This window comes from Cryptotermes secundus, unplaced genomic scaffold (genome assembly GCF_002891405.2).
Source record: "Cryptotermes secundus unplaced genomic scaffold, Csec_1.0 scaffold944, whole genome shotgun sequence".
Classification (NCBI taxonomy): domain Eukaryota; kingdom Metazoa; phylum Arthropoda; class Insecta; order Blattodea; family Kalotermitidae; genus Cryptotermes; species Cryptotermes secundus.
This window is the reverse complement of record NW_019719375.1, coordinates 845,488-872,624: the sequence shown is the minus strand read 5'-3', so window position 1 is coordinate 872,624 and position 27,137 is coordinate 845,488. Positions and strand designations below refer to the sequence as shown.

The 27,137-nt window shown below is 40.8% G+C and overlaps 1 protein-coding gene across 6 annotated transcripts in view; it reads left to right on the top strand.

Moving 5' to 3' along the window:
• Nucleotides 1–11,905: 11,905 nt before the first annotated feature.
• LOC111865396 (organic cation transporter protein) overlaps nt 11,906–27,137 on the top strand; it is a 57,601-nt gene continuing 42,369 nt past the window's right edge. Inside the window, exons 1-8 of one of the 6 annotated variants that reach the window (XM_023853384.2) lie at nt 11,906–11,979; nt 13,913–14,018; nt 18,856–19,032; nt 20,665–20,935; nt 22,419–22,525; nt 23,840–23,994; nt 24,784–24,952; nt 26,049–26,202. In XM_023853384.2, coding sequence (XP_023709152.1) covers nt 14,014–14,018; nt 18,856–19,032; nt 20,665–20,935; nt 22,419–22,525; nt 23,840–23,994; nt 24,784–24,952; nt 26,049–26,202 — 1,038 coding nt within the window. In that variant the 5' untranslated portion in view covers nt 11,906–11,979; nt 13,913–14,013. Of the gene's footprint in view, nt 11,980–13,199; nt 14,019–18,855; nt 19,033–20,664; nt 20,936–22,418; nt 22,526–23,839; nt 23,995–24,783; nt 24,953–26,048; nt 26,203–27,137 lie in introns of those variants that run through there. The other 5 variants (XM_023853411.2, XR_002842975.2, XM_023853393.2 and 2 more) reach the window with 5 other exon arrangements.

Sequence of the window (27,137 nt, the reverse complement as noted above, 5' to 3'; positions counted from 1 at the left end):
TTCCGTCTACATCAACCCCAGCCACCACCAACCAAGTCCTCCTCTGTGACAACTGCCCTATAACATTGAAATAATCCTGAATTGATATTCCGTATCAAACCAATTACATGATGCCCTGCACTTGCCAAGCTCAGCTCAGAAAATTAAATAGAACTATATACAAGACAATGCGCCCTGCACACTATATATATCCCAGCTGCGCAAACCTTCCAGCATTCACACAAGGGACCACTTTTGATGGCGAAAAAATGAAATCAGTTGGAAACAGCATGGTCTTCACTAAGCATGGTGAAAACAGGCTCCAAATGCATATTAGGTCAAACCCCAGTGCACGATTTTATTCTATATGTTAAATAAACGAATGGGAATATGTTAATTTACCTGCTTAGTGGTTATGATCATCCTTAAAATGAGAGAGATGAGGTGGTCTGAACTTGGAATACGAGTAGTTGCACAGATCTGTCATTTGGGAGTATTAAATGGCAATTACTCACTCATGGAGCTGAGCCCTTCTTGAGAAGCCGCCAACTTTGCCGCCACTCAAGCACTTCCCAGCACATTATGGAACCTGAAGGTTCATTACCCTGTTCACAGGAGTCCCCCACTGGTCCCTATCCTAAGCCAGATTGATCCACTCCATCCCATCCCATCCTCTCTCTCTAAGATCCATTTTAATATTGTTACCCATCTAAGTCTTGGTCTCCTTAGTGGTCACTTTCCTTCTGGCTTTCCCACCAATATCCTATATGTATTCCTCTTCTACCCCCATTCATGCTACTTTCCCTGCCTATGTCATCCTCCTTCGCTTGATCATTATAATTATATTTGGCGAAGAGAGCAAGTTATGAAGCTCCTCATTATGCAGTTATATCCAACCTCCAGTCACTTCATCTCTCTTCAATCCAAATATTCTCCTCAGAACCCTGCTCATTAAATGACAACGTTACTAAACTGAGGCACCTTTTCAATGTCTTGCATATCTTGGCATTATGCATTGCCTGGAACCACAAAAAGATGGTCCTAGAATTTAGTTGTTTCAGAACAGGGTGCCAAGGCGAATATTTGGACCTAAAAAGGATTGAGTTACAGGAGATTCAGGAAAGTGAATAATTAAGATCTTGCAGAATTTCATTACTCATCAAATACCATTAAAATATTCAAATCAAGGAGGATGATACTGGCAGAGCAGGAAAGAAATTGTATATGAAGTTTTGGTAGGAAGCACAAAAAACAGAGACCACCAAGAAGACCTAGTTCTATGTAGGTAGTTAAGAGTGCATTAAATTATGAGAACAAAATGTAAGGTAAAAGGCACTTAACAGATGGTCCTATCATCATAGTCCATTAGCAGGTCTTTCTCTGAATTGCTAAATCACATTTTAGGTTACTGTAATAGGAATGTAATCAAATACTTTTTTTATTCAGATAAAGGGTGCAGCAGACAGAAAGAGGAATTTGGGGTGAGGCATCTACCACCCTCCTGTATGGATATTTCAAAAGAAAAGCAAAATTAATGAATGAAACACCAAAACTTTATATTTCAATGTAAGGACCCACAACTCTAAGTCAATCCATAAAAATTGTCTTAAATGTCTTAAAGGTTAAGTTTGTTAATTTTCTACTTCCCACCCTTGGAAAATATCTGTACCATGCCCATGCAGGGAAGTCTGACTAACCCTTTTAAAATATCTCCTGGTGATCTACTGTCACCACTGAACAGTTCTCATGATATTGGCCCTAAAGCAGCTTCTAAATACTGCGAAGGACAGTAGCTGATCCATAACAGGCTCATTAAACAAGAAGTTACAGTCACGTACACAAGTCGGTTGGTACTGCAGTCAAAAGTGGCAGACTTTGACCGATTTACTGTGCAGTCAGTGACAAAGTTGGTGGGGAGGCCATCACACAGTCAGAAATATGCTGTGTATTGTCTTCCAAAAACTAGGAAGGGAATGTTTTACAAAACTAAATACAGTATAGGTTCAATGGTATTATGATCACTGCCTCAAACCTTGTAGATATAGTAATCGGTTTACATAAAATTGAATTATTTTGTTTGTAATTCTCTTTCATAAATTTATTTCTTACATTATCATTCATAAGTATTCATACATATGGATGTTTGCATTAAGTATGAGGTGTCCTATTTAACTTAACCTTAACAAATCTGTGATTACAAAAACTGCAGTGTAGACAGAGGCACTGAGTGTGAGCCAGTAAGATGATAAGTGATTGCTGTTTTCGACCAATTTGCCACAAGAACGTGTTTCAGCTTCGCACCACTTCTCAAGGATTTACAGACAGAAGCAGATAGGGGTTCACAGGCTGATTAGATACATTCCTAGGGTTTCCATCACTAGGCTATGTACATACTTGTATGAGGTTATTTTTGCATTAAATTAAAAATACAAGATGCAAGAGCCTTTCTATAAAAGTTAATATACTTACATTTTTGGAGGAAACTGCTTTCTCTAACAAAAAGCATTCAGGAACAATTCAAGGTGTAGAAGCTAATTACAGATAACACTCAGAATTCAGCATAGAAACTGCAGTTCAGATTTGAGGTTCTCATTGTGGTGTATATTAAGATTTTGGTCTTCCAATATGCAGACTTGTAGACTGGTAAATGGGTAGTAGCGTTTTTGAGGAACTTTCTCACTCCAATTTCTAGTTAGAAGAATAAAGATGGAGGCAGTTGGTTCATTTGAAACAGTGGTACCAATCTACTAGACTGCACACATCCCAGAAAACTACTTTTCACACTTCATATAATTCACATTTCTCCTAATACTACAACTGTTTATTTGATGTCAATATATGCAACTATTTTTTAATGTGTATGAGTTTAATAAAACTTTGGTTCCTTTCTCAGTATCTTCCCACTGCAATACAATGCATTCAATACACTATACCTGAACACTGAGTTCACTTCAACCAGTAAATAACAATCTAACAGCATTTTTTATATAAGCATCTCAAGACATGAAGGCCAGTTTTCCAAAGTGTGAAGATGTGCTGATTTTACAGAAGCAAGGAGGAGAGAGGATAGGTATAGTACCATTGTTCTCATGTACTTAAGTGCATATCTGAAAAAATTTCATATTGTATAAACTTCATAAAATATGGAAATGGTACATGCCACAACATTCACAAATGTTCCCTCGTGCTGTACATGTATGTGCAATTGTATGAGCTACAGTTACCACATACGTATATCCATCCCATTCATCTGCTCTTACACGTTATAACACTTGAGGGGCACTCTGACATAACGATTTCACTGAATTTGGAATTTTGAAGATTAAAAAGTTCTGGAAGAATGCTGGAGAGAAAATTCCTGTCCAAGGGTACATTTTTCCACAAGGGTCGACATCATTACTACTAACAGACAACATTGTGACTGACCAAACAACCTGATCGAAAGGTAAATGTTCTAGACTTGTATTCATTTATAATCTCGACTGGGCCAGTTCTTCGTGGTTTTCCTCAATCCTTTCAGGCAAATGTAAGCATAGTATCTAGAATAGTCCGCAATCATTTCCTTCCAATTTCTTTCTAATCCATCATTCATATATCATCCTGTAATCCAAGCCTATGTAGTCTCCTTACTGAAAGTGTGATTAAATCACCTTCAACACTGCAATACCGACTGAAGTACTGCCTTTATTCCTACTACCTTCTAGTCCTATTGTAATTGTGAATATCTTTCCACTTTCCATGGAAAAGACATTACAAGCACTCCCTTGTTTAGATCATTTATACAGATGATGAAAATAATAGCTGACTGGCTAATTCTGTCCTTCGGACTCCAATGGAAGTGGAATTTGAACGGAATGGAATTGTATAATCTTGCAATTAGAGAAATTAAGAAAACAGGAACATCAGGAGCCGGGTGTTAACCTAGGGGGATACGATACAAAACTGAAATGTAGCAGTATCTTAAAAATGTTTCATCTGTCCTGATATTCGAAGAAAGCAGTCTTCTGGGATTTGGCACAGTCTGTTTGACCGTGTCTCACGGTGTTGTCGCTTGCAGATTTACTTATACTTTTTCTTCAACCCTGAAGATGGGGGCGATACGTTCCTCCGAAACGTCGGTTAACACCACATATACACGGTGCCAAATCCCAGAAGACTGCTTTCTTCATAGTCACCGCCGTGAAAGCCTCAAATCTTACATATTGTCCTGATATTCGTTTTAAAAAAAATAATTCTTTTTTTTGTCTACTGTGCAGTGGTCAATCTAAATTGTAGCAACTGTACTTACGTTTGCTTTAGTACCAACTGATACGGGCTGTTCTTAACTGTCGCCATGGCCTTCATTGAAGAAATGTAAGCATATGGAACAGTTTGTAATGTACAGATGGGAGCATTAGTCAGGAGCAGTCAGGAGGATGTACAGTGGCAACATATATGCAACGTGTTCACCTTCACAAAGTATGACGTAGACCTTCGCTGTTTCTTCTCGGGAGACTACTCATGTCAGGGAATATGGATTCCCATAACTTCTGTTATGAAATTTCAGTTGATTCCTGTACAAAAAACAAAAAGTAATTGACAGGTTGGTTATTGTACATGGTCATATCAACTGCATAAAACCCATGATCGGGTAGCAGATATCGCAGGCATTTGGTGCAAGTGGCACATGGGGGTTTGAATGAGCCAATTTTTAATGTCTTATTTATTATTCTAGCCCTTTTTTCTCGGTTCAGAAGATATCAGATGGTACAAGTGACAAAACAGTGTCAAGCAATATACATATGTATCGACAGAACTTAGTATGTAACTGTTCTATTTTATTCCAAATTATGGTGGAATGAAGTAGAGAATATTGCTTGATGTTGTGGGCCCATTGTGAACAAATTCACAACACATCCCTGAGACATGTAACTAGGTAAACGTAGCTTTCAACTAATTTCATTTAAGGACCAAAAAATGCCAGTGATCCAATATATCGTACCCTCATGTTGCTGATTATAGAAGAGTTGGCAAGAACACCGAGCCTGTAGCAGCCATTGTTTAGGAACTCTTTGAAAGTTCTGAAGGGCAAAGTGACATGGCAAGGGGCAATTGACGAAACCAGAGCCCCAAAGTAACTTGCGAACAAAATCATAGATATCAAGGAAGCCGTGAGATGAGGCATGCAACCCTAGACACTACAAGCTACCACATTGGAACCTGCAGCGAAGGTAGTACGCGTGATAGGACATCACCATACATGGTATGGAATTAACTAACTTAACTCCATGGACCTGAACCCTTCCTGAAAAGCACCAGTTGTACAGCTACCCAATAAAGTCCCAACATTCTACGTAACCCAGAGGTTCATTACCATTTTCACAAGAGCCCTCCACTGTACCCATTATCATATCCAGAATGACTTTGAAAACCAACGAGACACTTCAGTGTGTACCAGGAACTCCTTCTTCAACAGTAACGATGACAGAAGTGCAAAGTTCACAATTTCACCTCCACCCAACATCAAAGATTAAGAATCAATGCAGCTATATCACCATACTTCAAACATACATTCTTAGCATGGTGCTCAGCCATAGGGTTAGCTTTAACCTACCCATTTTATGCCTGATCTGACACTTGAGTTGTATCAGAACAAACAGTATGACCTACTTTTTCGCGTCTGTGGTCTAACATGAAAGATGTAACAACCCACAGACTGAGAATGGTATCTACAAGCACAGGGCATTCAATCAAGGAGGAAATTTCACAATACCGTTGACCTGGACCAATATTCCTCACAGATTGCTGCTGTAACTGTAACTGTATCTGCGCGAGTTTCTTAGTTATAATGACTGATTCTGCTATCAGCAGTTACAGCAGCAATCTGTCAGGGACGTTGGGCTGGATCAGCGGTGTTGCGAAGTTTCCTCCTTAACTGAAAGCATTGTATAATATGCAGCAAAACCTGTACTTTTATGTTGAATAACTTTGGCCATATTGATAGTTATTTTCACCATTCTGCAAAACAATCTTCTTTACAAGCTGCCTCAATTTGTCATTTTATGAGGTTTGATCGTACAGTCGGATATCAAACAGAGCAGTTTAATTTACCAGTTGGGTCATCCTGCTCTGAATCTGGTTCCACTTCTTCATCCTTTTCTGCCTTTACTGCATTGACTGGAGGTGCAATCGTAACACCAGGAGGTTGATCCGGTGGTAATGAAGTTTCCTTCTTCATAGGTTCTGGAACAGAAGTCAACTTCTTTTCTGGAGTTGCAGTACCCCCAGCTTTAGACTTCTCAGATGCATCTGACACATCTTCCTCGTCCAATAGCTGACTGTATTTTTCCTCCATCTCACGATATTCAACCTTAAAATGAAGAGAACATCAGTATTAAAGGAAAACAAATTATGAAGACACAAATAAAAAGTTCAAACACAGTATCTGCAACATTATGTAAGAACAAAAGTGTGAAGCTCCATTATTCCTCCTCCTCCTGTCTGTCATATTTTCACACCTTCCATCAGTTCTCAATTTTTCATTCCCTAATATATGTTGATCTGATAGTAATTTATGATACTAAACTGTTCTGTGGAACAATCAGATTGTATTAGATGTCCCCAGGGTTTCTCCAAAGCAGGAATTTAATGATGAACAACAATCTTAGAAGCCAATGTCCTACTAAAAACATATCCAAATGATGAATACATTCCAAAACAATCCTCTGCGCTCAAGTCATGTTCCAAAATATATAAACCTATAATTTCACCATAATTTAACACAGGTATAAAACTCAGTACCTCATTAGTATGAAAAAATCAAGGCCAAAGACTGAAGGTATCTTTAACACAAGATCCTGAGGACGATTATTGACATCTGACAGGCCGACAAACAGACACAATAAGAAAATGAGATAAGGAACACTTTGCCCACTCTCCTGCGATTAAATAAGCGAGGCTGAAATAATGGGACATGAGGAGTGAATGGAGTAAATGAAGAACTGTTGGAATTTGGCTGGTAAACTTCGGGAAGTGAGACCATATAGAAGACAAAAGACAGGGATGGCAGGATCACATGAACCTTTACCATCCATGCATCACACTTCTGTGACAGCACACAGGTCCAGAAGGCCTACAAATGCACTGTTTTTAATATAAACATCATTACTCCTAAATAAAACCTGGCCACCAGCAGCACAGAAGCACAAGGTTCACAACCCCTGTTCCTGGATGATAAAGGTTAAACTGGACCTCAGGGAAAGAATCACTTGGAGGAAAGACACTGAAGATGTTTCAAAGTAAAGTGCATGGATAATAATGGACCTATGCAAGATGAAAATACTGGGCAATGAAGACAATTACATACTGCAGAACTTCACATTCTGTACTATTCACTTACGATTATGAAGAATGGGACACAGCAGGTAGAATGCACAAATGAAACAAGAAATACACAATTGTTAAGTGAAAATCTCATGAAATACACCACATAAGAGGTAAAAGGGAATATAGGACATGAACCTAAAGAGAATCTTGGCAAGAGAAAACTGCAACCATCTAAGAATTAGGTGGAACTGAATCAACATATGACTCAAATGCAACATTTAAAGTGACAAAGATAAATTTATTCCACAAGTAGATAATAAGCAATCAGATAAGGGAAAGTCCAAATATCAAAGAACTTGTTTGTGTGTTTGATGACAATGTAATATATACACATACAGCACTTCATATGTAGGTCATGAATAGCAACCATCCATTAATTTTTAAGTATCCAAATTAAGTGCAAACGTTTGCCAACAAATCCAGCTGCAATCATTTATTTGTCTTTACTCAAAATCAGTAAGTTTATAACATAATTAGAACCATTCATTTCACATTATGGAACACAGGGTACATACGGCTCATTCTCCTGCCTTCCTAAAAAGTGTCAACAGTATCACTCACTCCTCCACTCCTACTTGCCAAGCATGGACACTCGTGTTCGAGATTATTATGGGATAAGAAACACTTTCTCTCTTGTCTTTTTTCAACACATTTGTGTTCATATTAACACACAAAAATACTACCAACAATATAAATATAGCACAAATAATAATGGCACTCGTTAATTCTCTAAAGAAAAAATAAACCTTTTAAAATTACGTGCTACACTACGCAAACTTTGAAATCCCACTATTTATGTCCCCACTGCCTTCTACCTCTTCCGGTTGGACCTTCACAGAGGCATAAACGTTTCGCGTTGGTAATAGTAGTACACAAGATCGTCACAAGAGCGCTACTATGATGCAGTTGTTATATTTGCGAATATTAAGAACAGTTGCGACTCGTGGCTCAAATAGATGGTGGGGCTAATATGATACAGTTATACATTCTTAGTTGTTATATAATAATAATAATAATAATAATAGATTCACTGCAAAAAACAGCTATCCTGGGAACATCACATATACTACGGAAAGTGCTACAGTGCGAAGCTTGAAGCCTGAGTGGTGAGGTGCATCATTAGTTCAAGAAAAGTAATCCCAGGAAATAAACCTGTGACAAGAGATGATGATGATGATGATAATAATAATAATAGTAGGTAGTAGTGATGCGACTTGTAGTACAAACTCCTACTTTAAAACATGTGAAAACATTTTGCACTTAGCAGTATTAGAAAATTTAAGTATGCACCATTGAAATTCATGCCATTAATTAAAATAATGCTTTAAAAGTTACCTCATTTATACAGGAACTACGCTCGTCTATTCTTCTGGGAAGCAAACAAATCAGTCGCTTTTTGGTTGAATGCCGGAATCTCTGCAATCATGTCGTTATGAATGCTATGTACAGCCAGTGCCCTCAGACGTTCTTGACCCATTGCCTTCCTTAGATACGTGTATGTCTTAACTCTTTTAGAGTGCTGAAACAACGCTCGGATTCGGCGGTTGATATTGGAGTTGTAAGTACAATATCTGTCAGTTTGTGTATTTCTGACAGAGCGGCTTCCAGGTTGTTCTCTCATATTAATGTCCAAAGAGCAAGGACAGTCTTTACGTTTGCAAATGTGTCATGCCTATAAAGGGCACTAAGTTCGCTGTCTAACTTATCTTTCGTGAGCATAGGATCATATTTTACAGCACTGATCACAAGCTGTCTAGGAAAGGCAACTTCATGGGCTGCAAATAATTGCGGTTCAATTAGTGAAAAACATTTTGTGTGATGCGCTTCTTCGAAACAATGTTTCATCTGGTTCACTATTGCGTCACACGCCTCTTTAGCTTCGGCGCTTGTGTTCACATCTTTCCGCGCAAGTTTTGTTGGACGTTCTGAATTTCGTTCTAGTTCAGGAAAATTATTTCTGATGACGTTTATTACAGTTTCGAAGTGCTGAATTGCAGTACAAATATTTAGAGCATTTCCTCACAATTTCTGTATTGTGTTGTGCAGAATGTCTACATGTAAAAGAACGGAATTAAAAAATGACAACAAACATAAGAATTCTCCTTCATTCAACAAATTAGCCAGTCCTATGGACTCTCGAATTGTAACGTTATCCCAACCGTCTTCATTTTGAATCATGTCTAAACACTGAAGTAGAGCATGCGTGTTGTTGAAGACATTATTTACAGCTCTACTGTGAAAGTTCCAACGCGTTTCTACGGTCTTCGCAATCGCCCAGCCACACACAGTTCTTAATAAATCCGAGCGCTTGGGCGAAACAGAAAAGAATGATGAAAAGCCCGATATATTGATAAAAAACAATTTCACTCATTTTACAGAGGAACACGCTTTCTTCATTACTAAGTTTAGCTGATGAGCGTAACAGTGGATGAAATGTGCATCAGGAAATGTATTTCTTATCTTTACCTGGACCCCCCTGTTCCCGCCACAAAACGCGGGAAAGCCATCATAGGATGGAGCAATTACTTTTTGTTCAAGGTTGTTTGGTTCTAATTCTTGTTTAAGTACTGATGCTAAACCTTCTTAAATTCGATCCTGAATGTGAACACAGGAAATGAATGTTTCAACAGGAACACTGCTATTGACATACCGTAGCAGAATAACTAATTGGGACATGCATGACACGTCAGAGGTTTCATCTGCCTGGACAGCTACATATTTTGCATTTTGAATTTCTTGTTTGACCGTTTCCTTGTATACCGCATATATACAGTCCAGTTATTCATTTTGAATTGTTTTCGACATGTTTTTTGACATAGTTGCACTATTTAAATGTTCACTTAGAATACTATGTAAAGCCGCTAGTTCCGACATGAGATCCAAAAATATCCCGCGACTGTAAGAACTCTCGCGCTCTTCATGTCCCCGAAGAGGAAGTTCATGCGTTCCACAAAACTTTATACAATTAATTACCCTATTTAATATGTGTCTGTTTTTATCCACAAGTTCATTGTGACGCTGAATAGAAACCCTATAGCTATCATTTAATTGGGTGAAAAATTGACAGAACCAAAGAGATTAACTTTTACATCTTTTTCAATATGCCTTTGCGACGCTTCGTGTTTTCTAACTCTTTCTGACAAATGTTTAAGGTCAGTTATACCTGTCACCGTCCAACTCGTTTCCCACCAAACAAAACACACATAACAAAGAAAAAATGATTTATTTTCTTCACTTAGAGTCAGCCATTTCTTCTTGTGAAACCAAGATAACGGAAACGTTCTTTTCTGAGTCTTGCAGTTCTGATCAAGTTTGAAATCTGTTGGTTGATGCGCGCCAAGAGTTTTCACTTGTAATTTCTCTTCTAAACTCAAAGTTGAGAATGGTGATTTCAGAAGGGCGTCCACCCTATTCATATTAATCACTAGTTCTAACACGAATACAATTCATTCATTCATTCATCTGTAATCTGTCAAGACGACAGGTCCACAGTCTCTTCCAAAACAGTTCCTCCACTTGATGCGATCTAGGGCTTTCTCCTTCAAATGAAAATATCCTCTTCTGTCCCCAAGGTCATCCACTATACAATATTAACCTAAAACCTAATTTGGAAATTACACTTGCAAAACAACTTTAATTTTGGCCTACGCTAAAATTACTTTATTCCCGAACTTGTATCTTCTCCACTGCTCAAAACACAACTGAAAGATGGAATCTGAATGGTGTCTGAAAACCTACCCTCTGCCTATTCTTACAAAGAACATGTTACTTAAGGCTGGAAGAATAGAGGTAAGTTCACAATAGCATCCACACTCCACCCGTCCCTTTCATCCTTGTGTATAGTGTTCTTTTTTATTGCGGGCTTGTCAAAACTAGCCCCAGGCGTGACATTTCAAGACGCATGCGATACTTAGAATCCCTGAAAGGTTCACTGAACTTAAGGCTGCTTACGATACACACAGTAAGGACTAGAGACGAGCTAGCCCCTGCGTTTTATAACCGTACAAATAAGCTGTGATATGGCCAAGACATCACTATTGCATTTTCGTGTCTCCTTAATTACATCATGATAACGAGAAATATTAATATTTTGATATAAATTTGATCTCAATAAACGGAATAAAATATGAATGAATATGAAAATTCAATACTACAACAAAATCAGGTGGGGCTTAGCCCCTTTAGCCCCTAATGACGCACCGCCCCTGATTAAGAATTCTATTTTCTTAAATCATGGGCTGAAACGTGAAACATTAACACGATAAAGCAGAGCTATATAAGATCATACCGAATGAATAAAAACAACAGAGACAAAACCACAAGTATCATGGAAGTAATTTATGATATACGCGCATTCTATCAGCAGCGAAGATTTACAACTTAGAAATTTTTTACTTATCTAGAAGCACTTCTTGTCAGAAAGCAATGCTCATTATTAGTAAACGAGAGTGACAGAGAACACACCATACAGCTATCCAACAGCCATCTTTAATCACTGACATAGTTCCGGTTTCTATTGATTTTCACCGCAATCAGGACATAGTGATATCACCACAGACGTATTCTTCTGTTTACGTACTTCCATCAGTTAACTGAAGATACTGGTGACGCAAGTGAATACTAATTACTCAATATGTAAGACAATTGTGTTGAGATGGCTGTTGAAAATTCATCTTCATAGAACCCCTTGCCTCTGTGATATCGCATGCATAACTATCAGCTGATTATGTCCTACGGAATTCGTAATTACAAATATTCCTAGCAGGGCGGACTTTATAAGTTTTCGAAGTCGTTGGAGGGGGTCTCTTTCTGCTTGAGGTATCAGCATTAAAAATCATGTCTAAAACTTGAGCTCGAATTGTGAGTTACTGATATATCGGTATCATAAAGTAAGTGACTTGTTTTATTTGCTACAACGTTTACTGTAAAAGGCGAAAGTGAGAATAGCTCTACATATTTTGGGTGGGCTTCGGTGCTTTTGTGATGATCTGTCAAAATTTTATTAAGCAACATATGTAAGGTGAAAATATTCGTAAATTATTTTACGTAGATGTATAACTTAATAATTTATGTTAATGAATGTTGCTGTAGAATAGGCAGCATTCCTGTTTAGTATTCTGGAGGTCCCTGCATCAAATTTCGTCTCGGAAGTAAGTTATCATAAATTCCGTTGTTTTCTTCAGTCTTTCCAGGCAAGTGCCTGTAAATGCCTCCGATCAGACCATGACAACTTTCCACATATAATAAAGAAGCGATTCAAAAGTTTAAGGTACTGCCATATTACTTACTTATGGAGCTGAGCCCTTCTTGGGGAGAAGCCAAATCTGCAGCTACTCAAGAATTCCCCAGCATTTTATGGAACCCGAAGGTTCACTATCGTGTTCACAAGAGCCATCCATTGGTCCCTATACTGAGATAGATCAATCCAATTCATGCCATCCCATCCTATCCCTCTAAGATCCATTTTAATATTGTTCACCCATCTACGCCTTGGTCTTCCCAGTGGTCTCTTTCCTTCTGGCTTTCCCACCAATATCCTATATGTATTCCTCTTCTCCCCCATTCGTGCTACATGCCCTGACCACCTCATCCTCCTTGACTTGATCATTACAATTATACTTTAAGGTACTGCCATGTTGCATGTTGCAAACATTAATTAGGCCTACGTGTTACAGGCCTAACGAAGGCAGACGTAATTCGCTTGAATACGCGTACCTAAATGATAATGTTTTATGATGACGATTATAGCTGAAAAATGTCGAAACTGGAGTTTCATATCAACTTAATTTTAGTGGTTCATCTAACGTTTAACACCAAGAATACTATAGCCCATCATAAGTCACTATATATCTCTTTTGGATCCTCAAAATTGCTTCTTAGTCTTTCAAGCTGAATTTTCCAAGATGTTTTCCCACTAAAGTTGCGCATGCATAACGTGGCTTGCAATCAGATTCCTAGACAACTGCTGCTTCCAGAAAACGTGGCTCAATTCATGTCTCCTACTCCACACATGCCCTGTTATACAGGAGAATTTGCTCTATGCTTAACTATGTAAGCATCACGTTACGAAGAGGTATGGGGGAATGGATATATAGATCCACTCATTCTTGACTTCGGCACTACTTGCAGATGAGTGGCCAGCTTCACACCACGACCGCATTACCCCCGAGAAAAGAGTCCCTGATGTTGCAGAGATGCATGCACTATAATTATTATGCTTGAGAGAGGTATCGTTCAGTTAACTCTAAACACTGCGCAAATGTATTTGGCATGCTTTGGACATAATTACCAATGAACATAAAGAATGTACGTGAAAGTTCAAAGATATAATTAACCCATACTTATGCATGTGATCATCTGCTAGTTAGATGTGGTACACCCAACGCGTCAGAAATTCCAGACCTGTTATTGTTTTGTTCCGGAAGGCGGCAGCCCTGCGCTTGTATTCCGGTGATTGTATCCAGTGACATATGAATCGTCACTAATGACATGTTTCATTATGTGACTAGTTGTGCAGATGTGTTAATGGTTATGAAATGATTATTATTACATTTACACTTTTCGATAGCATTAACAGCGCGATCGGATGGCTGTGAAGACACAATTCACTTCGATCCTGGGGTTCAGCACAGCAGTCATCAATCATATTACTCAGAAACAGATCCAGTAATGAGGTTAGTAAAGAAATATTTATATGACGTAATGTATTCTTTGACATTATATTTCATAGCTGAGTCAGCAAAGTATCTGGCTACGAACTGGAAGACTAACGTTCGATTCCCGGTAAGAGCAGAGATTCTTTCCTTTGTCATGGCATCATATTAATATGAAGTTTAAAAAAGCTATTCCTATAACAGGCCGTGGAGGTCCATAGACATTGAGGCTCTCACATTTTCTAGACAATCGGTTCACAGATGGCGGTAAGGTTGTCAGCCTTAAGCGCCGACCGCCCTTTACACCGCAGGAAGATTCCTGGTACTCATTTCTGTTAGAGGCTGAGTCGACCGCAGGACCATATTGCGGCTGAAAGGATTAGGCAAATTGGAAAAATCCACATCATCGGTAATCGAGCACACGTTCTTCCGCCTTGTAGCATAGCACTAAGCCAACTACGCTACCGCGTCCCCTCATCGCATTAATATGCCGAGTACATATATTATATTCTGGATTTTTTTTAATTGACAGCCTCTTGCCTACACAATTTCGGAGACCAGATTCAGGTATTACCATGATCATTTTACGGATTAGAACCTTTCTTTCAAATTCTTGTCCTAAAAGCAGGGCAGATAATTTCATCGTGATATTAAATTGTAACATCTTGCTGCACTGGTGGTCTGACTCTGCGTTCCGGTTTTTTTTTTTTTCTGTCTAGTACAACGACGGTTAATATTCTCTTTATTGACACTACATGTTTCGGCCTAACCGGCCATGTGTACAGGTTGTGGTGAAGGAACCTGTTGCTCACTGTAATGTCGTTCTGTTTTTCTTATGTAGTTGCCTTGGATTACAGGTTATGTGTGTTAACATGTGGATAGTAATTGTTCAAGGACACCCAAATGAAACTCCTCCATCCGTAATTTAAGGCCACGCCATGCCATGATGACAAAGGACACAGATAATATGAGGAAACAGACAAACTCCGTGGCCTTAGTCCGAACTATACCGACCGAGCGATCGCCGCTTGTCGGCGAAGTTAGTGCCAACTTTTGCGGATCGAGGGTGTCACGTGGCCAGCGCAACGAATCCCCACGGTCGTTAATCTCGGTTTTCTAGACCGGAACCGCTATTACCTTGAAACAGCTCCTCAATTATCTTCACAAGGCTGAATGTTACACGTTCAAGACCCAGTACAAGCAAAAACAAACAAACTCCGTGGTTTTAGTCCTCAAGGGAACTGCTCTAACTTCGTCGACAAGCGGCGGTCGCTCGATCGGTCGGTTGGTCAAGACCCACTACTTCTCAGAAAATCTGATAGCGAAGAGAATCGAACTCGGGACCTATGGATATGTAGGCAAGAACTCTGATAACTAGACCACAGAGGGGCTCAACTCCTTTCTATATACGCACGAAAACACTACACATATAACTACGGACATAATCCGTGTTCCAAGTGAGCGTCGGAGTCGCTGTCCCAGTTTTCGTAGGTTTCAAGGTCATATATACCAAGCGAACGCTTGGTCACGTCCGCTAAATATATACAAGTATATTTGCGTTCTAACAGTTTTTTGCAGATTTCAGAGAAAACTTGGTAAAGATTTATGGGACTGCGCGGCGTCATGTCCCAGAAGACCGCAAACTTCACAATCCCTCAGATCACTCATGTTTGTTGTCGATGTAATTACAGGGGGTGTATTGATAGAAAAGTACAATACTTTGAATTATTGAGTATTTGCTTGGAATTTGAAAATTTGTAGAAAGAAACCAGCAGAGAAAGTCAATAGCAAAAATCAATCCGAGAACCTCTCGAAAACGGCGACGCGTTCACGAGAGTACTGCCTCCTTACAGATTTCTTTTTAAATAGGTCATAGGAATTTTCAGTATGCGAACAGTCAGCATACCTCCAGGGATCGTGTCTACATGTGAGCCTACCAGATGTGACATTGTGTGCCGTCATGCCTTTTACATTTAGCCTGCAGAATGGATAAAACAAAAACAGGATCTCTTGCTTCATTAAATGTTCGCTATAATAAAATTTCTAAACCTGTACCTCTTGAAGCAACTAACACAAGTGATGCATCGCAAGAACTAACGACGTAAGTTTTCGATATTCAGTGGTAGGCTACTAAACACCAACACCTAGTTTTTTTTTCCTTGGCACTACAGCCCAAGTGGGCCTAGGCCTACCTCCATGAACTTCTCCGTTCACTTCGGTTTTTCTAGATCTAACACATTCGGTAGGACTTCTTGGGCGGGTGATCAGCTCGTCGCAAGGCCTCTACCTGTGCACAAACACAGAAAAACGCACACACACAAACTAAACATCCATGCCCTGAGTGGGATTCGAACCCAAGATCCCGGTTTCCAAGCGAGCGAAGACAGTACACGCCTTAGACCGCTCGGCTACCGTGACCGGCACGCCTAGTTTTACCAACTTTAAATTAGCAAATTATCCTTTTATGATATCTGTAAAATTACTATCCCTTAATATGACTAATAATTTTCACTACATCGTAAACACGCCAAGTTGCATCCCAAAACATCAGAAGACAGTTTGTAAGATTTTAGATTTTCACAGCTGTGACTATGAAGAATGCCGTGTTCTTGGATGTGGCGCCGTGTACATCTTATGTGAGCCTGTTGCAGTCTGCAGCCACCTGCTCACGCTGGTACCTCGCTCTCGTATTTTTCTACCCTGAATATGGAGGCGATACGTTCCTCCGAAACGTTGACTCACATAAGATCAACGCGGCGCCACATCCCAGAAGACGGCATTATTCATCAGACGACAGCTCTTACGAGTGAGGGGATCATGGCCGGTTGTTATCCAGTAAGCCTTCTATATTCTTCTCATTGTCTTTACTTTATACTGCACGTTCCTTTTATTAAAGTACTGCCATCTCAACAAACACATACGTGGTAGAGTCATTAAGTTCGTGGACTGTGGTTTTATCGCATCAAATTATAAGGTATTCTCGTACACTTACATAGATCCACATCGGCCCTCAAAATAATTGCCGTTGGCCGGAATGCAAGTCTGCCAACGTTGATATACCTGCCGAAACATTGCTGAAATATATTGGCAGGAAATTGCCGTACGGCGTCTCTTGTGGCAATGACCAACTCCTCGGACGACTGAAATCTACGGCCACGTAGCTTTGCTTTCAAGCGGTGAAACAGAAAGAAATCGCATGGTGCGAGATCAGGTGAGTACGGAGGGTGTGGCAAAACGGTGACCTGTTGCCTTGTCAATTCCTCTTGGACGAGAACAGAGCGATGTGCAGGGTCGTTGTCGTATAGCAACAGCCAGTTCTTCCTACCCTAAATGTTTCGCTAGGGGATTTGCCTAGTTTTTGACAGAACTTGATGTTTGCCCGTTGTTCAAACTGCCAGATTTTCGATTTCCGCCACTTGCATTTAACTGCAGTTCACAAAGAGGTCGTAGTTCTACTTACACTGTTTGCACATAACTGCCTCTTGCTGTGACGAGAGATGAACCGACAGGGCATCATATCGTGCCTCAACCTATCCGCTATAGTGTACTGCAACGACGCTTTGCGGCCATTCCACGAACTTATTGACTGTGGTAGTAGAATATTTTCATTATATGACACTGTCGTACCGCCGTAAAACCGTTGGAAAATTCCAGCTCAATAGCAGAGAAATGTTAACGTTCGCAGCGTCATAAATTTCAGATGTTATATGTGCATGTATGTTCGCTTTACCATGTGCTGCATTGCCCTGCGCAGCTAGAGACGGACCGATCCCCATCAGAATGGTCATAAAATTGGACAGTACCCTATTCAAAATTTCAGAGCTGATTCTAATCGAAACGGACCAGAAGGCCTAAACAGTGAAAACTAAAGCCATGTCTATTAATATTAGTATTATTACGAAATGTCAGACGCCATTTTGGTAGACTGCTCTGCTGTCGCTATCTGTCGCATGACAACCAAACTAACAGTACATTGGCGGGAAGGTTGAACCTTTGCTACAGCAGCACCAGCATCCACTTCAGACGTTACAGATTAACACAAAAAAATAGGAGGCATTATACTCGTATATGGAGCGCCCTTCGTAATAACTAGCATTATGTGGAACCATCTGAGAACATTCCGTTACATTTAGGGAAAACCAGAAATGGTTTATATGTTGATATTTCCTGCAAGAACGAATAAGACGAATTATGTTTACAGTTTGTGTCATTAAATATCTATGTGTGTATTTCTTCTAATGCGGAAGATATCGAAATGAGTGGGTGCCGTAACGGGGGCATTTGTCCTCGACTTGCTGCAGAACTTCGTTCTTTCAGAACCATAAGCAGACGGAACTCAAGCCTTCCAACCACGTGGTGCCCAATTTTAGCGATTCTGTAAGCACTACGCTAAATGAAAATGTGTAGCCTCTTTAGTACCGGAATATATAGCTATTTTTTTTTAGTTATATAAAAATTTAATTTATAGAGTCGCTGGACACGGAGTCTTTGTAATAATAAAACACAGGATTTTGGCAGTTGCTGAATCCATGCCACCAGAAACGGCCGAAAGTCCTTGGGCCAAGACAGAATGTCCCCTGTTGTTCAGGGCTGGAATTAGAGTTTTGGGGGCGATCAAAACGTGGAGGCCCCAGGGTGACCGCCCCAGTCCCTCCCCCCTTAAATCCGACCCTACTTTCCCCTTGATAACGGTCGCATTAAACAGGTGGACATGCAGAAATTAACTGACGAAAATTTTAATGTGTCTTTTTTTTTTAAGAATTTAAAATTTTTAATTGTGTGGTGATAAATTTGAAGCAACACGTTATTTTCTCTGTCTGTCTATATTCAATCTCGCTAAGAGCAACGTTTATTCAAGCAGCTCGAAGGAGGCTCATGAAGCTCGTGAACCTATGGACTTGGATGAAATCCTGGACGAGTTGGGACACTTCGGGAAGTTCCAGTCCATCAGCTTCCTCGTCATCAGCTTCCCTATAATCTTCTCGGCTATATTCGCCCTTAGTTACATCTTCACCGCTGGAGGTCTGAACTACAGGTAAGCTGCAAGGGGTGTTTTCCTGAATGCTGAGACCGCTCACTTAGGGTCAATAAGGATCTAAGGCTCGTTCTATATTCAGCACTGCCAGGATCTACACATGGAAACGAATTTCTTTACTAGTTGGCGACTATTAGCTTCTCAGGAAACAGGAATGTTTGGAGTTTTACCTCCTAGCGCTGTACGCGCCTTCATTATATGGTTCTTCGTCACAGGTAAGTCTACATGTTACCTAATCCTTCCTGTTGTGGTATGTAGACCCGTTTCTAGGCAATGACAGCGAAACAAACTAGACAACGGCCGTTACTAAACAACGGTCCGTAACAGCAATAGTCGAACGGTGTTTTCTGTGCGGTCCGTGCCGATATGTTATAAACAGGGCAGTCAGTGTTCCGGTTCAGTCCTTTTAAGCTACATCTGTTAGAAGCTCGTAGTTGAGGCACGGGGATATATCGGGAAGGCAGAGTAAGGGAAAAGTCCTCCGTTGGAAGCCGTTAGCAGAAGACTGGTGAAGACACAGCAGGCTGAGAAGACTTAAGTGTGTGCGTAGTGAATTGTAGAGTGTGTGAATCAGCACTAGTGCTATAGTTACTTGGAGTTACAAGTTGTGTGCATAAGTGTTCAGTACATCCAGTTACCAATCCAAACCCCATTTAGAGTCACACTCCGAATCGCGTGACAGTATTATCATGATCACAAACGCTGAAGTTAAATTCGCTGCATCCATTAAGAAGACACACAATATGAATGCGTCCATTGGCGTCCCTTCATTCGTATTGAATTTCGGTAAACACAAAGTGACCAATTACTGGTTTACTAAACACCAGGTAGTTGGTTGAGGCATTATGTTACAAACCGGATGGTCGCGGGATCGAATCCCGAAGAGGTAGATTTCTTCAATTTACCTAATCCTTCCTGCCGCACTATGGCCCTGGAGTCGACTCAGCCTCTAACGGAAATGAGTACCAGAAATCTTCCTGGGGGGGTAAAGGGCGGCCGGAGCCTAAGGCTGACAACCTCACCGCCATCTGCGAGCCGACTGTCTAGAGAAAATGTGGGAGCCTCGACGTCTCACAACCCTATGTACCTCCACGGCCTGTTACAGAGATACCTTTTCGCTTAGTGCGGGGTGGAATCCAACTGGGTCCACTCGGCACGGCGGCCACTGATTGGCCTACTGTAGCCTGCCCCGGGTGATCATGATGATGTACAGTTTGGTGGAATGAAGATTGGAAGGGGAAACCGAAGTACTCGGAGAAAACCCGCCCCAGCGCCACTTTGTCCACCACAAATCCCACTTGACCAGACCCGGGATTGAACCCAGACCGCCGTGGTGGGTACAGAGATACCTTTACTTTTTACCAATTTTTCTACCGCAGTAATTACATGTCTCCGAATAAAATGAGAAGATGATCATGAACAGTGAGTAGTAAGATCTGGAGGGAGGTGGTCTTGGTTTAATTAAATATAGTGCTACTGTCCTACTGGAGGACTGAGTAGAACAACTAAAGTCCTCAGGAAAATCAGCAGCCGGACCGCTGTTCGAAGCGAGTACCTCCCGAATACAAGATTATGATGTTACTTCTACAACAGTTGGTCACTGAAATGAACTGGGCCCCTTTTCTGTTGCAGATGTCGAATCCAGGAATGCGAGGAACCGGAGACTTCCTTCCAGCCGGGGTGGCTGAGCTACGCCGTACCCTTCCAGCAAAAGGGATCGGCCAAAGTTCCAAGCCGTTGCCTCCGCTACGGGCACGTTAACAACATATCTCAGCAACTTGGTAGTAACTCCAGTACCCCTGATCACAATACCACCTGCAGCACAGAGCTCTTCAATAGGAGCAGCACGGTCAGGTGTGACAGATGGGTGTACGAAGGAGCACGGTCCACCATTCTTAGAGAGGTATCCAGCGGACGTTACATTTTGCAGTTTGTTAGAAGAATACATAAGCACATATTTCCAGATAAGGACTTCTTTGAAAATCAGACGAAAATAAAGAAGACAGTACACAGCAGCTGAGGAAATGGGCGTCATTCCCTAATTAGAAGACAGTCCAGTAATATTTCGGGAGTTGGCTCTACTTCCATCTTCAGTTTAACTATGAAGAATGCCGTTTTCTGGGATGTAACGCCGTGTAAATATTGTGTAAACCGAGGTTTCGGAGGAACGTATCGCCTCCATCTTCAGGTTAGAAAAATCCTCCAGCGAGGAACAAGCGTGAGTAGGTGGCTGCTATCTGCACGGCGCCACACATCCCAGAAGACGGCATTCTTCATAGTCACTGCCTTGAAAACCTCAAATCTTACATTCAGGTGAACCGATGGCATTAAACTGCAAGGCACTTGTCAATATTTCCCAGGTGAAAACGAGGAACGTCACTGAAAGTCTCCATCGAGATATTCCGTTGTCTGATCAATTTTCTGACACACTTTCTATCGGCTAAAGTTGACACTACGAGTAACTTCGCTGACAAGCGTCGTCGTTCGGTCGGTATAGTTCGCTTGGGAACTACAGGCCACCGAGTTTTGTTTGTTGTTGTTTTGAATCCCTGGAATGTTAAGTCTTACCCGTTGTATTGCAACTATTTATATAAAGAAGTGAACAATTCAGATGGGTTAAAATAACGAACGCTTTTAATGCACGAGAGACCTGAAAACAAGATATAAACTTTTAGTCGGACAACATGATAGGAAATTGTCCACGTGACAGATCTGCGCTTACTTAGAAGGGTAATGGATCTCAGAGAAGAAGGATGTAGGCCAGATTCAACTAGTCCAGACCAGGGTCCATTAGCGAATTCTTGTGAACACTGCAACGTAAATTCGGATTCCATTAAAGATCGAAAATTTCGTAACCAGCTGAATGACTTTTCTGCTCTATCAGACATTTCAGACGGGAATTTAATGTGAAAATCTGCCCTGTATTTGTCCGATATAGTCTGCAAGTATACAAATTGGGCTTGAGCTTAACCAAGATTTCTCGATATACAATTTTATAAGTGAGCTCACAGAGTCCTTACAGACACACACAAAGACGTAGGAACTATGAATGTTTGTAAAGAAGAAAGGAACATGAAGAAAGCAGTCTTCTGGGATTTGGCACCGTGTATATGTGGTGTTAACCGACGTTCCTCCGAAACGTCGGTTAACACCACATATACACGGTGCCAAATCCCAGAAGACTGATTTCTTCATTGTCACCGCCGTGAAAGCCTCAAATCTTACGAAAGGAACATATTCTAGAGTAGTGCATTTCTTACTCTGGAATGTTTTCCATTTTCAGGGATATCCACTTCATAGGATAACTGACCCAGCAAATATATCTTACTACTCACTGAAACCCTAAATCGATTATTACTAATTCGTGGTTAAAATATTTCTTGCAGTGGGACATAACCTGTGAAGATAATCAATGGGCACTTACCATGGTCGGAACGGTTAATAATGTTGGTCAGTTTATTGGTATGCCTATAGCCGGAGTGGTTTCTGATAGGTGAGTATGGGAAACGCATTCACCAGATCCTATAACATAAGGTAGAGTAGTCGATTGAGGTACTATGCTACAAGCCGGAAGGTCGCGGGATCGTATCCCAATTAGGTGGATTTTTTCAATATACCTAATCCTTCCAGCTGCACTATGGCCCTGAGGTCGACTCAGCCTCTAACAGAAATGAGTACCAGGAATATTGTCGGGGGTAAAGGGTGGTCGGCGCGTAAGACTGACAACCTTACCGCCATCCATGAGGCGATTGTCTAGAAAATGTGAGAACGTCAACATCTCACATCCCTATGGGCCTCCACGGCCTGTTACATGGATAGCTTTACTTTTTTTACATGAAGAACATCCTATAATAGATTTTTATATTTATCCTCTTGCCCTAAGGGAAAATTCTTAAACTTTCGAATATTTAAACAATTCCAAAATATGATTAGGTGCTGCAAGAAACACAGGGAAGTTCTTCTGAAGACTTTCTCATGAATTAAAGCAGATACAACCAGCGTGAAAAAAAAGAGTAATGTTTTATTTCCAAAGCATCAGAATCAATAATAGTCTATTTATAAAACAGCAGCAGCATCAAGTAATAGCCCACTACCGCATAATAATTTCCGGAGTGCGAAACACACCCATGGGCCTGCATTGAGAATGTGCTCGAAGGCAGAATACGTCACACGTGCACCTCCGTTTACTGGCGTTAGTTTAAATGGTGTCTGTGAGTGACATTCTCTCTCCTTTATGGTTAATGCTGCAAGCCTGCATTCTGCAGTCTATTCAAGGTACGCCACAAATTAGATACAGTAATCGTATCTCCACTGTTCCGACACATGTGACATGTTTAATTTTCAATAGAAAAATAGAGAAATCGGAGAAAAACAAATTGAAGGTCAACAGAGAACCATAAACCGCACAGACATCTGCTATTTTAGACTGTTTGATCTCGCAAAGAAATCTTGGAGAAAACATTTTTCAGATACCTGTATAAAAAGAAAGGTAAAGTTGTTCCTTTACTAGGCCATAAAGGCGTAGAGAGGTGTGGATGTATAGATCCACATTTTCTTCGTCTCAGCATTAGTTGGAAATGAGTGGTCAGCTTTACCTCCCAGTCGTTTTACCCTTGAGGAAAGAGCCCCCCCCCGGTACCCATTGGATAGAAGGCTCAGAATATGGCCAAGTGGTGACACCTTGAGAACACAGTACCTTTCGGTTCTACAAGAGGTTAAGAATTTCTTGACCAGTTCAGGAACTATCGTCTTCCTAAATAAAGACTTGGCGGTGCTCCGTAACATAATTTTTACTCAATTTTTCTAGAATTGGCCGGAAGAAGGCTTTGGTGTTGGCTGTCCTCTTGTCTGCGGTCATGGGTATTGCTCGATCATTAGCTTGGAGTTACATGTCTTTTCTTACTTTCGAGTTCCTGGACCCTCTTTGTGGGAGTGGTTTGTACACTGCAGGGTTTGTCCTAGGTATGTATCAGTATGCACAATCAACCCCCTAACTTCCTTTTTTTTAAATTGTGTTTTAGTATACTTGGTTAATTGGAAATACAGTTAATTATATGTAAAATACTTACGCACGGTTCCATGAAGACGTATAGGGGGCCTGGGAGTGATGCGGCAATAGAAAAGTTGAACTGTCAACATCACAGTATAGGATTTGAGGTTCTCACACCTGTGGTTACTCTGCTTACCACCTACTTTAATGCTTGTTTCTCGTTCGGCTTATTCTTTGACTCTTAAGATGGAGATCATATGGTCCTCTGAAACGTCGGTTGACTTCCAACGGACTACAGGGCGTTATATCCCAGAAGATAGTTCTGTTTATCAGTATCTCAATTGGTCATTGTATTCAAGATTTGGCTTTGAGTGAGACAGTGACTAATATTTTACCGTATTTACGCATGTATAGGCCGCACATTTTTTGCCCAAAATTCAAGAGGAAAACTGGGGTGCGGCTTATATTCGAAATATTCGAAATCACACTTCATTTAAAAAAATTACATTCATAATTAGTAATACAGGGTGTAATACTCCTGAAATAATATTCCAAGAAAATTATTTTTTCTATAATTTCTGTCTGAAAATTGTGCTGCAGCCTATACACGCACGCGGCCTATACATGGGTAAATATGGTATTTTTGCATAAAAGCAGAGAACTTCTCGTGCAGATAAAGGAGTGATAGTTGTACTGTAGATTCGTCAATAAATTCATAAATATTGGAATTCAGAATTTGGTTTTGTACTGTTTCCTGCAAGGAATGGAGTTGGTGGGCCCACAGGGACGAGTGTTTGCAGGCAGTATAATCAGCGTCTTCTACACGATAGGAGAAGTGATTCTAGGAGTCGTGTCCTTGTGGCTGCAGAAATGGAGGCTGATTCTCAGAGCACTTTACTTCCCTGCATTCCTCTGCATCGCTCACTACTGGTGAGCATTCACACCCAGAAGAGACCGTCCACAGACCTCGTGATCAGTGCCTTGTCTCTCAACTTGGGCCGCGCCATAACTCAAGCAGTTAGTCGCTGGCTTCCCAACGCGGCGGCCTTGGTTCGATCCCGGGTCTGGTCAAGTGGGATTTGTGGTGGACAAAGTGGCGCTGGGGAAGGTTTTCTCAGAGTACTTCGGTTTCCCCTGCCAATCATTATTCCACCAATTGCTTCACAACCACCATCATCTATCATCCGGGGCTGGTACAATAGGCCAGAAGTGGCCGCAGTACAAGGCACTTAGTCCCACCCCACTAGCAATAAAAAATCTCCCACGTGCCAACATGTTATATTTCAGTACCTCACTGCACACTGAAATAATGCATATAGTGATTCAAAATTATGGCCGGAGTTTCCGTAGTCTACATTTTTCAAATTGGAAAAAATAAAATTAAACTGCTTATGGAATATGAAAGCGTAACTCAAAAAGTATTATCGCTTATAGAATCAATACTGTCGAATGCTAGGCACGCGGTAGCCTAGTTGGCTGTGGCACTATGCTACAAGCTGGAAGGTCTCGGGTTCAGGTCCCGAAGAGGTGAATTTTTTCAATTTACCTAATCCTTCCAGCCGCACTATGACCCTGGGGTCGACTCAGCCCCTAAAAGAAATGAGTACCAGGAATCTTCCTGTGGGGTAAAGGGCGACCGGCGCCTAAGGCTGACAACCTTACCGCCACCTGTGAGCCGACTGTCTAGAAAATGCGGCAACCTCGACTTCTTACAACCCCATGGGCCTTCATGGCCTGTTACAAGGATATCTTTACCTTTACACTAATAGTATTGTTTGGTGAGCCGCTACAAGCATTTCTGGAATTTTAGATCAATATCAAGTTCTTCGTAACACAAGAAAAAATCTGTCTGCCTCCATGATTAATAAATTTGTGTATATTTACTCTTACCCGTATTTAACCAGAGTTAAATAACACTTCACTATGTACGTATCTGTATTTCTAGCGTCGTGTAATGAAAATCTAATTGAATTACAAATAGACAGTGTCTTTATGTAGTGCTACCAACTGTTTTTGTTTTGTTTAGGTTGGCTACTGAATCTGTGAGGTGGCTTCTCACGAAAGGAAGACTCGAAGAAGCGAGGGATATCATTCTGAAAGCTGCCACCACAAATGGCATTGAATTATCTCAACAATCACTGAGCAAGATAGAATTCTCTGCTGAAATCAGAGATAAAATAGTAAGTTAAATTTCCTAGACTGTTTTCTTGATTCAATTTGTTGTTGTACTCCGTCATCAACACCTCCGGACTGAAGACGGATAAATGTAAAGAGTAGCTGTACGTGGAGGAGCCGTGTGGGATGTAATCTGTGTTATCTCTGTTCCAAAAGTATTGACTGCCTTCAGGCTCTATTCAATAATGGGCATGGTTTGCAGTAGATGTTTTCAGCGAGGCAAAATATGATGGACTCCGCACTCAAGTTGCGTCGTCTAGGCCATTCTGGTACAGATAAATCAAAACTGAAGTACCGAACATTCTGGCTTATAGAATTGTATTTGTGACGTGCTCGGTTCGAAACTCGTCACTGACACAAACTATCCTGGCACTTTTAGTGTTTTTCTCAGACCCTCCAAGAAAATTCCTGGACTGTACCTCGATTAGGCTATATCCGTTTCCTTCCAAATCCTTTCCATCTAATGCATCACGTGACAATATACTACGTATAATATCGATACTGAAAACATCGTTCAATAAACGAAGAGAGGAAAAGACTAAAGGCCTCTCAGTGGTGTCGTAATTATCAGATTCTGGGGGGAGGAAGTGAAAATGGCCGGGAGAGAAGGCTAAGAATTCGACCATTGAAAATTTACATCTGTATAAGCACCAAAATATTTGCCTTTTCGCTAGATATAGGCAATTTGTCCTTGCCCACACAAGTGTATGTACTGGGCACAATTTTCTTCAGTGTTTTAAATTTAATTCCTAATAAATTATTCCTCGTTGGAATAATCACCACCTTATCGTGGTGAGGGGGTTTGAGTATGCCAAGGACCCTGAGAGCTATACCAGCGGTAGCGTAGCTACTGGCAGGGCCTCCCTTGCTGGACAGGTCAAAGGGTAGGCATCAGACGAAGAGAGACACCAAAAACTGATGCCGGAAGCAGCGTCATCAG